The 14,154-nt window shown below is 37.7% G+C and overlaps 1 protein-coding gene across 12 annotated transcripts in view; it reads left to right on the plus strand.

The window, feature by feature from the left end:
* Window positions 1–6,939, plus strand: part of Ncoa2 (nuclear receptor coactivator 2) — a 264,620-nt gene extending 257,681 nt beyond the window's left edge. For 10 of the 12 annotated variants that reach the window (XM_071602300.1, XM_071602298.1, XM_071602304.1 and 7 more), the window contains one exon: window positions 5,622–6,939. In XM_071602300.1, coding sequence (XP_071458401.1) covers window positions 5,622–5,648 — 27 coding nt within the window. In that variant the 3' untranslated portion in view covers window positions 5,649–6,939. Of the gene's footprint in view, window positions 1–991; window positions 4,826–5,621 lie in introns of those variants that run through there. The other 2 variants (XM_071602305.1, XM_071602306.1) reach the window with 1 other exon arrangement.
* The last annotated feature ends 7,215 nt before the right edge of the window (window positions 6,940–14,154 follow it).

Here is a 14,154-nt window from a genome sequence, read left to right on the forward strand (position 1 = left end):
TGTGATTGCAGTGACTAGAACTGTCTTGTCCCATCATTGGGCACATCACTGTAGTATGTACTCAGTATTTGCCAAATAGATAGAAACTTCTGGGAGGAAGATGGGTAATAGCCAAAGAAAATCACTGACAGATATAATCACAGCAACCGAGGAAATACCTACAGCTAACTCCTGCTCACAGCAGCCTTGATAGCCTGTCATCCAAATCATCAGTATATAGCAACCAAACTAGCAGGAACACCCCTAGGACCAAAACCCAGGTTTTTAGCTTGCTGAAGCCAGGGAAAGCACACCCACTAGACCTGGGAAGTATCTTATAGGAGAGAATCAAGAGAAATAGTTCATAGGAAGTGGGTTTGTACTGGAGGAATCAGAGGAAGGATTAGGAAGTAGCAGCCCCTTCTGGATTGGATGCTACTCAAAAGCAAGATTCAGCAACTGGGTTGTATCAGTCATGTTTGTTGAGAAGGTGAAAGAAATGAAATAGGACTAATACACCATTCGTAGTCGGACAGAGGTCATTCAGGAGAGACTGACTAATGATGCTTTTGTCATCTGTCTCCTGCAAGAAACCACACAGTGGGTCTGCTGGCCTAAGCCTCATCCTTCAGGAGACATTGCATTCAGCCAGGCACGGTGGTGTAGGCTTGAGAGGCTGAGGCAAAAGGATCGCAAATTCAAAGCCAGACTCAGTAACTTAGTGAGGCCCTAAGCAACTCAGTGAGACCCTGTCTCAAATGAAAACATTTTTAAAAGACCTGGGAATTTGGCTCACTGATTGAACTTTCCTGGGTCCAATCCCTGTTACCCCCTCCCCCCAGAAGAAGGAAAGGGTTTTGTTCAGTGGGAAACTTGTCCAGATTTGAATCCCTGTACTCTCCCAAATGTGGCCTTGTGATTTGCATCCTTTAGAATAGTCAGTATTTTGATGTTTTTGTCGTGTTTCATCAAAAACTCAAGATGTTTTATGATTTTGCTTGTTTTCCTGCAGAAGTACTGCTGACCTTGAAGGTAGCTGGTTGCTTCTTTCTTCAGCTGACCGGGCTCATTTGCTCAAAATACTTACCAGTCTGGAGAGCTGTGTCTCTTTGTTTTGACCCAACTGACCTGCCCGCCAGTTCTCCCAGAGCACGATGAGCTGACGGCCTGGGCCCAGGCTCCCAGCAACGAGTTTTCCCAGCAACACTCGGCTGCTGTAGGAGGAGCTGCCTCCTCTCGTCTCAGTCTGAAGCGCGAGTCCAGACAGTCACTCAGTCTGTTCACTGCATTCACCTTAGTGCAACTTAGATCTCTCCTGCAAAGTAAATGTTGACAGGCAAATTTCATAACTGTTTCAGATGAATGTATTTAAATGTATGTATTTAAGGAGAACCATGCTCTTGTTCTGTTCCTGTTCAGTTCCAGACACTGGTTTCTTGCTTTGTTTTCCTTGGCTAATCAGTCTAGTACAAAAAAATTAAGATTTCATCTGGGGGAAAGAAAAGAATTCTAAAAACAAATCAAACTGTTTTTAAGCTAAAGCCTGCGTTTGGGACAGAAGCAGACCCCGTGGACAGTGCTGTATGTGCAGACACACCCAATAAGTGAAGACCTATAAAGTCATAGTTGTATCTTTGCAGAAAGCGCTAAAGACCATGTTGGAAAGGGATTCCAGTTATTGAACAGATGAAAAGAAGCCTGTGAGAAGGCTGTTAATATTAACAAGTATCTCTTCCATTTTTTTCTCTCGAGAAGAAATATTTTTCATTTCTAAATTAAGTTTCCTTTAGATTGATCATCTTGAATTAGCATCTCCCCTTCCCCTTCTGGTTCTGACTCTTGCCTCCCCCTGTTCCCCCTACTTTCATTCATTTTTTAAAAAATAATATAAGCTACAGAAACCAGGTAAGCCCTTTATTTCCTGAAATGTTTTGCCAGCCACTTACCAATTGCTAACTATTGAATTTCAGAAAAATGCATTTACTGGCAAGGAGAGGAGCAAAGTTAAGACTTGATACCAGTCAAGCTAAGGACACCTGCTTTGGAAGCATGTTTATTCTGTTCCCCAGCAACTCTGGCCTCCAAAACAGGAGAAAACACTATAACTAGTGTATTGAAATTGACAGCAGATATCACGACAGATTTAACCTCTGCCATGTGTTTTTTATTTTGTTTTTTAGCAGTGCTGACTAAGCCGAAGTTTTGTAAGGTACATAAAATCCAATTTATATGTAAACGAGCAATAATTTAAGTTGAGAACTTAAGTGTTTTAATTGTATAATTTTTGTGAGGTATACATATTGTGGAATTGACTCAAAAAATGAGGTACTTCAGTATTAAATAAGATATCTTCGTAGCAATGTCTCCTAAAGGTGTTTTGTAAAGGATATCAATGCCTTGATTAGACCTAATTTGTAGACTTAAGACTTTTTATTTTCTAAACCTTGTGATTCTGCTCATAAATCATTTATCTAATCTGTATGATATGCAGCCGCTGTAGGAACCAATTCTTGATTTTTATATGTTTATATTCTTTCTTAACGAACCTTAGAAAGACTACATGTTACTAAGCAGGCCACTTTTATGGTTGTTTTTCTGCCCACTCTGGTAGGGGAATAATATTTTATTAATTGGTGTCAGTTTCAGATAACTGCAATACCAAGAAACTGATGACCTTTTTGAGCTATTTCTCCCCAACCCCTAATACACATACTTTCTTACCTAAATTTCAGAATGATATCTTTTTGATGTCTAAAAAGCAAAGCATTTTATAATATCTCATTAGCCAGGCTTTTTAGGAACAGAGAAGTTTTTCCTTGAAATTTGATTAATTGTTTATTTGTGGCAGGGTGAAAAATGTACAAACTACCCCTATTTATATTTATATCTCTCTCTATATGCACGGATTACAGAAATATAGAAAGAGATATAACCCAAAGATAAATGGTAAGTAGACAGTCTAAAAGTGTTGCTCCATACTAAAGAAACTTCTGGAAATTTGCATTTCAATACCTTTTTCCACTTTGAGAGGGATCTCAATACAGGGAGGTGGCCAAGGAACAGCATTTCTCGGTGGCCACCAGTTCATATGTCCCCTCAAAAGGCTCTACTTTTCTCCACCAAACCATTGGGTTGCCCAGCTGTGATGGTAAAAGCAAGCAGATGTGGGCCCAGAACTCCAGGACCTCATCCATGTGATGAGGCTCACATGGTGCACAGTTTAGTGTGATCAGTTTTGAGTTAATTTTTAGAACTATGAGAGTTAGAATCTGACTTTAACTTCACACAGCACAAAAGAGAAAATGGAGTTTAACCCGGATTTATTTTAAGTCCTTTTTCACTTTACCATCCAAAAATACCTTCCATATCTTTCATTTTTTATCCATCTGCCCACTGTGTTTTAACATCAATCCAAGTTGGACAAATCTGCAGATCTGTGGTACTGGTAGTTCAGAATAACTCATGATCATTACTGTCTTGAAGGAAAAGAGATTATAAATTCTCTTAAGGTTCAGATCAGGTAATGGATTTTGTTTTACATCTAATTAGGAGAAGAAATAAGTGAAGGAATCCTCTGATCATATTGATCACTATAGAAGCAAAAGCCAAATCAGTTCCCTTCATTATCAGTATTTCTCATGCTGTACACAATAAATTTGTTAGACTGAGTACTTGGTTTTTGTTTAAGAGAACAAATAATCAGTGTTTTACTTATATTACTAAATGTGAAAAACATAATGTGAAAAGTATACATACATACATTAACTTGGTTGTAAAACCCATTTAAGTGTTCATGTAATGTGGTAAGTTTAAAAAGTGAAGTGAGTTGTTTTACTACAATGAATTCATTTGACTCAAAGATTAAAATGCCCCTCCCACCACGTGTATCTCTTATGGCCTGTAATAATTGAAAGCAATGTTTTTGCAGTTTATATAATGCAATTTTTAATCTGTGTTTAAAAATGGAGTTCATATGGGCTTAACACATGAACTGGGTGGCACAGATCCACTTGCAGAACCCAAAGATACACAATCAATTTTGAAATGCAACTTAAGCCATTAATTGTTGGTGTGAATTTAAAATTTTCTAGTGTTTGTATGGTAGTATGCTGCCTAAGAGCAAAGCATTCTCTGCACAAAAGAAAATTACTGTAGTGGCTTCGATTTTAATTAGAATTTTCTCCCTGGTGTTTCTTTATAGACTAAAACAAAATCTTTTAAGTTTCTTACTACAGGTAAAAGCTATGTGCAAGAACCTCAAAATGCTAAAATCTAGCATAATGCCTTAGATCTGTTTTTAAGTCTTGTATATTCCTACATAGCTGTCCAATGTATTATATTTGTATAGTGAATTGTGTACAATTTTTGAATAAGTGCATCATCACTTAATCTTTATGTTATTGAATAGTGATGATGATACATTTCTTCAAACATTTAACTGTCGTTTTTTTTTTTTTCCTTTGTCATTGTGGGTTTTATTTGTACAGTTCCTCATAAAGTTGCATCTGAGATGTGTGTATATGAAAAGATTATACAAGGGTAAAATTAAGCAATATATTAACTATGGTTCTTCAGGAGAAAGCTTACAGTGTTTCAGGTTGTGATTTATTTTCAAAACGGAGTTGACTCTGAACATCACTTTGTTCACCTGCATTGATGTTTGTATTTCTAGTGTGAGCAGTTTATGCAAAGGTAGATATATTCAGAGAAATTTTAAATACATTTATGCAAGTTAATATTGCTTTGCTGATGCTATTTGCTTATTTGATGTTAAATAATGCTATTGTAAATAAAGAATTCTGTTGTTATTGCATCATTTAATAAATTTTAATGCCTTCGGGTTTTACATGGCTTTAGAGATTTTAATGTGTTCATATTGTATTTTCTTTTATAATTAAATTAAAAATACCTTAACTGTCATTTAGTAATTTCTCATATTGATACAGAAGTTGACACATTCACATCAGTTTAACATTTCATTCTAACAATAACCCTTTTCTTTCCTTCCTTTCTTCTTTCTTTTGCTGGCAAATGAACCCAGGGCTTTGCACATGCTAGGCAAACACTCTACCACTGAGCTATCCCCAGCCCCCCAGTAACCCATTCTTTTTTTTAATATTGGAGGTTGAACCCAGGGGCACTTAACCACTTAGCCACATCTCAAGCCCTTTTTTATTTTTTATTTTGAGACAGGGTCTCACTGAGTTGCTTAGGATCTTACTAAATTGATGAGGTTGACTGAGTTTCTGGGGTTACTAGCATGTACCACCACATCTGGTTAGATTTTCAGTTTGAAGATAAGGAATGTGTCCTGTTTAAGATTAAATACAACTTATATAGGACAAGTCTATTCCACAGAGTCCGAAATGATGTTAGTAGTCTTTTCACCATTCTGTTCCACTTCCCATTCCCAAATCTCCAAAAAGGTTCATGAGAATACTGTGGACTTTGAACTAGTTTATTAAGATTTTATATATAAAAATCTCACATGTGAGAATATTCATAATGGTTTACTGGGTTTGTTTGTTCATAATTGGGAAATAATGCAAATATAAAATATCTAAATCCTATATCATAAACTATATGCAATATTAGTAAATGTATCTGTTTTCTTCCTTTCTTTCTCTCTCTCTGAAATACAGGTTTGTTCAGCCCATTACAGATGCTAGCTTGAAAAGGACCGAGTCCTGGGATAAATTCTACAAGTACAAGGCACAGAGCTCTATTCAGCTGGGAGTATGTCCTAGAGCTTTTTGTTTGTTTTATTTTGTGGTGCTTGGGATCAGACCCAGGGCCTTGAACATACTCAGCAAGTACTCTATCACTGAACTACTCACGCCCCAGACCCTGGGATTATATTTTATACCAAAAATAAGAATAGAGATGAGAAAACTATGCTATTAGCGGTCTTAGCTGATGAAGAGAAGAAAAAACTCCTAACTTAATAGATGCTATTTGATAAATCTTCATAGAAGAGATTTCCATAGGAAGATTTCTAGGAAGAGTGAATATCATAATTCTACTTAAGGTTATTTATCATCTGGTACAGTCCAAATCCACTAAAAGTAGTAAAGTTAACAAAAGGCTCACAGCCAATGCTAAAAAATTAAGTATGAATTTTAGGGATGGAAGAGAAAAAACACTTTCAGCCAATTTGACCATCTATAGGGAAAACTTAAATGAATCAATTGACCAGCTCTTGGAATGAATAAAAAGGCTCTGTAAGATGGCTGTGATATGCAAAATCAACATTGAGTCCACGCTAATAACCAATCTTTTGAACTCGTTTTTATGTAAACATTAAACATGGGATGCCATGTTTGGTACACGTATACATGGTATAATGTTTGATCAGTTTGCTCAAACATTGAACATCTGTTTATGGTGAAAACATTCAAAGTCACTTCTTCCAGCCTTCTGAAATATACAGTCCATTATTGCAAACTGTATTGTGCAACAATACAACACACACCAGGACTTGTTCCTGTCACAGTACTTATTGATCAACTTTTCCCCATAACCAGTTCATAAATGTCTTTTTAGGTATCTCCATTCACAATAACGATATTGCAGTGCTTATCAAGTAAAATTATACACCCAACATGAAGTGTAAAAGACCTTTATGGAGACAACTCTGAAATTTTGCTAAAAAGACCTGAAAAAATGGAGACATTCCAGGAACCAGAAAGACCCATTATTATAAAACTCTCCATTCCTCCCTCAAATTCATTAAAATTTCAATCAATATCCAAAAAATAATATGAAGTTGGAAGATAAATGTGCAACAATAGGTGAGAACATTTAAATAAAAAAAGATGTGGAACTTCTGTGGGGTTTCTTATTGGTTTTTTGGGGGAGGTACTGGGGATTAAACTCAGGGGCACTCAACCACTGAGCCACATGCTCAGCCCTTTTTTGTGTTTTATTTAAGAGACAGGGTTTCACTGAGTTGCAAATGGATCAGAGGGCTAAAGATACTGCAATAAAAATTATTAGAATATATTTACTTTGTTGAAAAAATGAAAGCATTTGGTAAGAAAAAACAGTTATTAAGAGAATAAATAATATTCTACTAAATTGAGTATTTAATATCTAATATTCTACTAAATTGAAAGTTGGAATAGGTGGCACACACCTATAATCCCAGAAACCCAGGAGGTCAGCAGGAAGATCATAAGTTCAAAGCCGGCCTCAGCAACCAGTTGAGGCCCTAAGCAATTTATCAATACCCCCGACCCTAAATAAATAAATAAATAAATAAAAGGACTAGGGTTGTGGCTTAGTGCTTAAGCATCCCTGGGTTCGATCCCCTAGTACCTCCTCCCTACCAAAAAACAAAGACTGCAAACATAAAGTTAACAAAATAAGAATATAAAAATTTATTAAAGCAAAATAAGGTTGAAAAGTTTATGAGCAAAATATGAATGGATAAAGTTAAAATGGCTAATGAACATCAATAACATAATTAGTCATCAAGAAGCAAACAAAAACAAGGTTATGCCATTTTTCATCCATGTATTTGGCAAAACTTAGAGTCTAGTAGCCATGAATACCACCATGTTCAGATGGGAATACAAATACTTTGGCATCCAGGATAAATGTGTAAATATGGATAGATTGGTGTTACTTCTTTGAATTTGGGGCAGAATTCATCACCGAGGCCATAGATGTTGAGTTGTGTGGCCTATAATTTAATTGTTCCAGATGTCTTCTCTGCCCTGTGGATTATTACTCTACATGCTGCATATTTGAATCTCCCCCCTGCCCGCTTTTCCAAGCTTGTATTCACTCGGGGCATATTCTGGTACATTTATGGGAGAATGGGTGTTTGTTCTTTTAACTTTTTGAAAACATAAATATTTCATCAATTTTTAAACTTTATTATTTTCTAATATATGGATCTCAAGGCAATAAATTTTCCTGTTTACCACTTTTAGGAGCATCTCATACCTTTATCTGCTTATATTATTAATTTAATATGGTGCATGAATTTAAATCTCCAGTTATTCAAGGGCTACTGATAACACAACTTAAGCTCCTTATAATACAGCTCTGTGCAAGGTTCTGGGTTTGATACTCAAAACTGTCCAAATATAATTTTTTTTAAAAATATTTAATTATAGTTTAGGGTTTTCGTTGTCATTTCTATCAAGCTTGCTTCTTGTATCCATCAGAAGCTTTGTTATCAAGAATTTTTCCTGTATTATTTCAAACTCCATATGTTTGCTGATGTTTATGTTGAAGAGCATAATAACATTAAGATTAATTTGTACAAGCAAGCATTTCTAAATGACATGCTTATCTAAATGGGTTAGAAACCAAGAGTAATCAAAATCAGTCTTTGTTGATGATTTTTGGTATACTTTTCCCATTTAGATATTTTAAAAACAACTGAGTGAAAGTTTGTTTTGTAACACAGAAATAAGAGTTGGGACGTTCAAAGGAAAATTTAAATACAGTGTTTTGTGCTCTGCATCTTAGACTGATGTGTCATAATCTCAAGACCTTAGTAATATTGTGCTTTATTTTATAAAAATAGTTACACATTAATTGTAATTCTTTGCTAGCTTTGAAATTAGGATTATCCGTGCATTATTTTTTAATATTACAATGTTAAATGTTAAGTTTTATATTACTGAGGTTGAAATCACAGATCTTATAAACAAACACATTTTAAGGGAAGGAAAAGGAGAAGAAGAGGGAGGGAGGGAGGGAAGGAAGGAAGGGAGGGAGGGAGGGAGGGAGGGAGGAAGGGGCTGTATTATAAGGAGCATACACATCTCTTCAAGACAAACTGACCAGCCAAGCACAGTGGTGCATGCCTGTAATCTCAGCAGCTAGCGAGGCTGAGACAAGAGGATTCTGCAGCTAGCAAGGCTGAGACGAGGATTCTGAGTTCAAAGACAGCATCAGCAAAAATGAGGCACTAAAGCAACTTAGTGAGACCCTGTCTCTAAATAAAATACAAAATAGGGCTGGGGATATGGCTCAGTGGTCAAGTGCCCCTGAGTTCAATCCCCAGTACCAAAAAAAAAAAAAAAAGACAAACCAAACTGACCCTTTTATTAACATGCCCACTTTACCCTCTGGTAATCTTCCCTCTCTTGTTTTCTTTAACCTACATATAGGCTCATTGAAGCCGGATTAGTTTTGCATACTATATCTTCATTTATTGCATACTAATTTTTATCTGGCTTTCTATCAGTTGCTGAGAGGTTATTAAGGCCTCTTTCTCCCTTTAATTATATTATCTTTGCTTTTGTGTTTTGAAACATTATCAAGCACATGGACATACATGACAGTTACGTCTTCTCATAAACTAACCCTTTAATCATTTGGTCAGGAACAGGGGTAGAAATGCTCCAGGTGGAATAAACAGAAATCCAAAGAGTCTGAAGCAGCAACTAGTTGCAGTGTCTGAAGCTCAGTGTGTCCTGAAGATGATGCCTGAGGAAGCAGCAGCAGGAGGCAAGGACCCAGCAGGAACCAGATCACATCAGGTCTTCAAGACAAAGCAAGGGGCAGGTGGTATGGTGCATGCCTATAATTCCATCAACTTGGGAGTCTCAGGCAGGAGGATCACAAGTTTGAGGCCAGCCTCAGGAACTTAGTGAAAACCCTGTCTCAAAATAAAAAGTGAAAATGACTGGGGTTGTGCTTTGATTCTCCCACCAGAACTCACTCCACTCTGCACCTCTTCTAACCACCTGCCACAGGGTGGTAGAGCACCCCTGAGTTCAATCCCTAGTACCAAATAAATAAAATTTAGCTTTAATTTTAAAAAAATAAGAAAAATCACTGCATCTTGTATCTCCTACCACAAACATGAAAGCAGGATGGCACCTAGTAGGGCTGCATGGGTTCTGGAGGCAACACTGTCCACTCAGAGGTCTAAGTTCAAGGCCTTCCATATAGAGGAGAACTATTTCAGCTCCTCTGGTGACACAGAATTCACCCAGCTCTATGGGGAGCTTGGAGCAGGAAAGCTTTCTGGTCCAGGTCACAGTGCAAACAGCCCTACTGCTAGGATCATCAGATTTTCAGACCCTATCATGCTGAAAGGGCAGGTGGTTAGAAAAGATGCAAGCACAGGCTCTTGAGATTCTGGAACAAAACTGACATCCACAGGGAGAATTACACTTGTCTCAGTATCTGTGGACGGCTGATTCCAACATGCCCTTGTGGTCACCAAAATCCATGCATGTTCGAGTCTCTTACATAAAAAAGCATAGTATTCGCATGTAATCTATGCACACATTCCCAATTTATTTATTTACACTGGGGATTGAACCCAGCAGTGCTTTGCCACTGAGCTACGTCCCCAGTTCTTATTTATTTTGAGACAGAGTCTTGCTAAATTGCCGAGGCTGGCCTCAAACCTGCAATCCTCTTGCCTCAGCCTGAATCACTGGGATTACAAGTGCACACCACCTACCTTGACTCCATATACTATAAATCATCTCTGCATTATTTAAAATAAAGAATATGATGTAAATGCTGTGTAAACAGTTCTTATGCTATATTGTGTAGGGCATAATGACAAGGAAAAATTCTATACATGTTCAGTACTAGCAACTTTTTTTCCCAATATTTTCAATCAATGATCGATTAAATCTGTGGATGCAATCATGGATACAGAAGGCAGACTGTGTATTATGCTCTTTGAGAAACAACTCCTAGCAAGTTACTGGGCCCTGGTAGAGATAGCACCATTGACCAGTAAACACCAGTTTCCCATGTGTCCATAACTGACTGCTTATAAGCTGAGTTCTTTTGGACTCAACATGGTCATAAAGTCACACATGCCCAGTAGCAATTGTAAATGGTACATCAGGATTGAGTCCTATAGGGCCAGCGGATACAAGTAAGCTCTAGGAGCAGGTAGCCCATGTGACCCTCTCACCTGCCACAGATGCACCAATGATCCTCCCCTGGTTACATAAATGGCCTTAAAGAGAGGGTCCCATGTGACTGGCTGAAAGAAGAGAAAGCCCAAGCTTGGCTTACAGAAGGATCTGTTCAGTTGATGAAGGATCTGCTCAGTCAGTGGCCAACAGTCTGACCATCTGGTCAGAGACTTGGAAGAGATTGTAAGATTGAGAAAGACACATGGATGTGCATATGGAGAACAAGAACATGGTTTGAGAACTTTGGATTGAAGTGTTAATTCCTGCCAGCAAACATCCAACGCTGAGAGGCACCGTGCACCAAGTAGACAAAACGACTCAGTCAGTTGACAGGAGCCGGGTTTCATCAGCAGCCTCTCCAGAACTGGCTGGGGCCATGAAAGGAATGGCCATGGTGGCAGAGAGAGAGAGCCTATGCCTGGGCCCAAGAGCAGGAGGTTTTGCTTATCAAGGCTGATCTATTGCTGCTGCTCGGCATGTTCAACTTCCTAACCTTTGTGACTGTTCTAGAATGAAGGTAAACCAGCCAGATGCTTCCCCCGCTGGGGGGCCCCAAACACTAAGCTAAGTGTCTGAGCGAACCTGCCAGAAGAGGGAGACTTGACCACCGTGTTTGCCTCCACCCAAGAGCGCACAGACGCCTGTTCACTGTTCAATGTCTGATCTCTTACTTTTGTTCCAAAAGCTGGTTATTGTTTCTTTCCTGTTCTGAACTACCTACTTGCCTTTTCCAAAGGGACACCCTTCACCTTTAGGCTATCACCCACTTCCCCCAACCCCTTCTCAGGTGGTCTTGTAGCAGGTGCCTGCAGGGAGCCATCTCCCTGAGAACAGCTTTCCCCAGCATTTGAAAGTGAAGATTTCTGGCAAGTTCACTTGTCCAGCATTCCGGAGCCACAACTGAGCCTTCTCCAGCAAGTTCTGGATCTCAGCCCAGGGAGTGTGGAATGGCTAATAGAGTATTATAGGACATTATATTTGCGATGTTATGTTATATCTACTTTTGCCGTGTTCTTTAGAGTTCTCTTTATTTCTTAGTAGCTAATCCCTGATCATACCAACCCCCTCGTACAGATAATTTTTGTGTCTGTGTGTGTGTGTGTGATGCTGGAATTGAATCCAGGGGTGTGCTCTACCACGGAGCTACATTCCCAGCCCTTTTTATTTTATTTTTTATTTTGAGACAGGGTCTCACTAGTTCAAGCTGGCCTTGAACTTGAAATCTCCTGGCTTCAGCCTCCCAAGTAGCTGGGATCAAAAGTATGCTCCACTACACCCAGCAATACTGATTCTTTGTATTAAGTGTTCCCTGTTCAAACAACTGTACCATTTCTCTTCTGTCTAGTAACAGACTGATATGGACTTTTAAACAAAGCTGACTCTAGTAGCTGTAGTAGCTGTACAGAGTGGCAGAGACAGGTCTGCTCTTTGAAGATAACACTATTGCATGTAGGAATAATTTGTTGTATTCTTTTCCTTTTTTTTTTTTTTTTTTTTGTACTCAGGATTGAAATTGAATCCAGGGGCACTTTATCACAGAGCTACATTTCCAGTCCTTTTTTAAAAATTTTGAAACAGGGCCTCACTAAATTGCTGAGGCTGGCCTTGTGAAATTTGCAGTCCTCCTGCCTCAACCTCCCTAGTCACTAAGATTACAGGCACGTACCACCCTCTCCAGCTTGGTTTTAAACATATTCTTATTATAATCCAAATTCTTACATACACCTTACAAAATGACACTTTATCTTACAACGTGACCACTTTGAGAAATTTTCAATGTGATCTAAATTATCCATCTTAAAGCATCTTAAAACAAAAGGGCATAAAAGGAGGGAACAGCAAGATTTTAATATTCAGTGGTTAACATTTTTTAAATGTTATAAAGAATCTTAGATTCTGTGGGTAAAGCACTTCCTAACATGTGAGGCTTTGGGTTCAATCCCCACTACTACAAAAAATAAAAACAGAGAAAGAACAAATCTTAAATGTTAAGGATAAACTAGGGGCCCCAGCCTCCCTACATCAACTAGTTCATATATTACTAGTTCTGTCAGTTGCTAACCCAACTTGAAGAGTGCACTGAAAGGAACTGAAAAATAATCTATGTATTCCAGAGTTCCATCCAACAGAACAGAACTTTATTTTTTTTTTAGTTTAATCATTTTTATTTCAAGTGTATTTTTAAAATCATAAATGGGGTTTTATAATCCAAAGTTGAAACATTTATTCTTCATTACTTTAGAATCTGACAAGTAATTCCAGACCATGCTTTCCAAATTCAGTCTTCTTTGCTGTTTTTCAGACTTCTGAGACCTAGTACTTACACTACTCCATTCTAAAAGTACAATTTTAGATAACTACTGTACACTTGTTGTAAGAGAGTTTTCTGAAAACAGTCCATCAAATATAAAGTATGGTTTCTGTCCAAGGATCAGCAGTGAGGGGAAAATATTAAACACCTTTCAAGAAATCATTTATTCATTTAAAAAAACAGAACCAATGAGTTCTCTGTCATAAAAGAGAACATATAAAATTAATCTATATTATTTTTGTAGACGTTGGTAATATTCTTCCCCACACACAGGTCTCAATCCTACTTAATTTTTTATTCAAAGTCACCACTGGAATTTACTGGAAAAGAAAAAAAAATCCCAGGTGTTATTTTATTTTTATTTTTTTTTAATATTTATTTTTTAGTTTTCGGCGGACACAACATCTCTGTTTGTATGTGGTGCTGAGGATCGAACCTGGGCCGCACGCATGCGAGGCGAACACGCTACCGCTTGAGCCACATCCCCAGCCAGCCCCCAGGTGTTATTTTAAAGATGAATAGGTTACTACTAAGGAAAAGAACTGCCCTGATAATTTCTCTCAAATGCTCATTTTAAATAAAAATAGTTACTGGAAATATTTTTTAAACCAACTTTGGATAGTATGCAGCATACTACTCATTACACAAAATAGGAAATCAAAACTTTTCTAGGAAATTTTCGATGTTTACTTTTAAGATTACAACTTATTCAACTTTTTTCCCTTTTGACTGCCTAATTCAACATTTAAATTTTTTAAATTCTGCATTTCAGTGTAGCAAGAGTTCTTTTCAAATGTTCTTCACAACACAGAACACAGACACCAGAGCAACATTCTCAAGTCACATTGTTTAACTACAATGAAGTAAGAAATGAAAGTGGATGGATATCTCAAGATAGATATTCTCTCTCCTCTGAAGAGGAGCAAGCTTTTAACAAGTGAGCAACACAGAACTCCA

The sequence above is a fragment of the Marmota flaviventris genome, chromosome 15 (genome assembly GCF_047511675.1).
Source record: "Marmota flaviventris isolate mMarFla1 chromosome 15, mMarFla1.hap1, whole genome shotgun sequence".
NCBI classification, from domain to species: domain Eukaryota; kingdom Metazoa; phylum Chordata; class Mammalia; order Rodentia; family Sciuridae; genus Marmota; species Marmota flaviventris.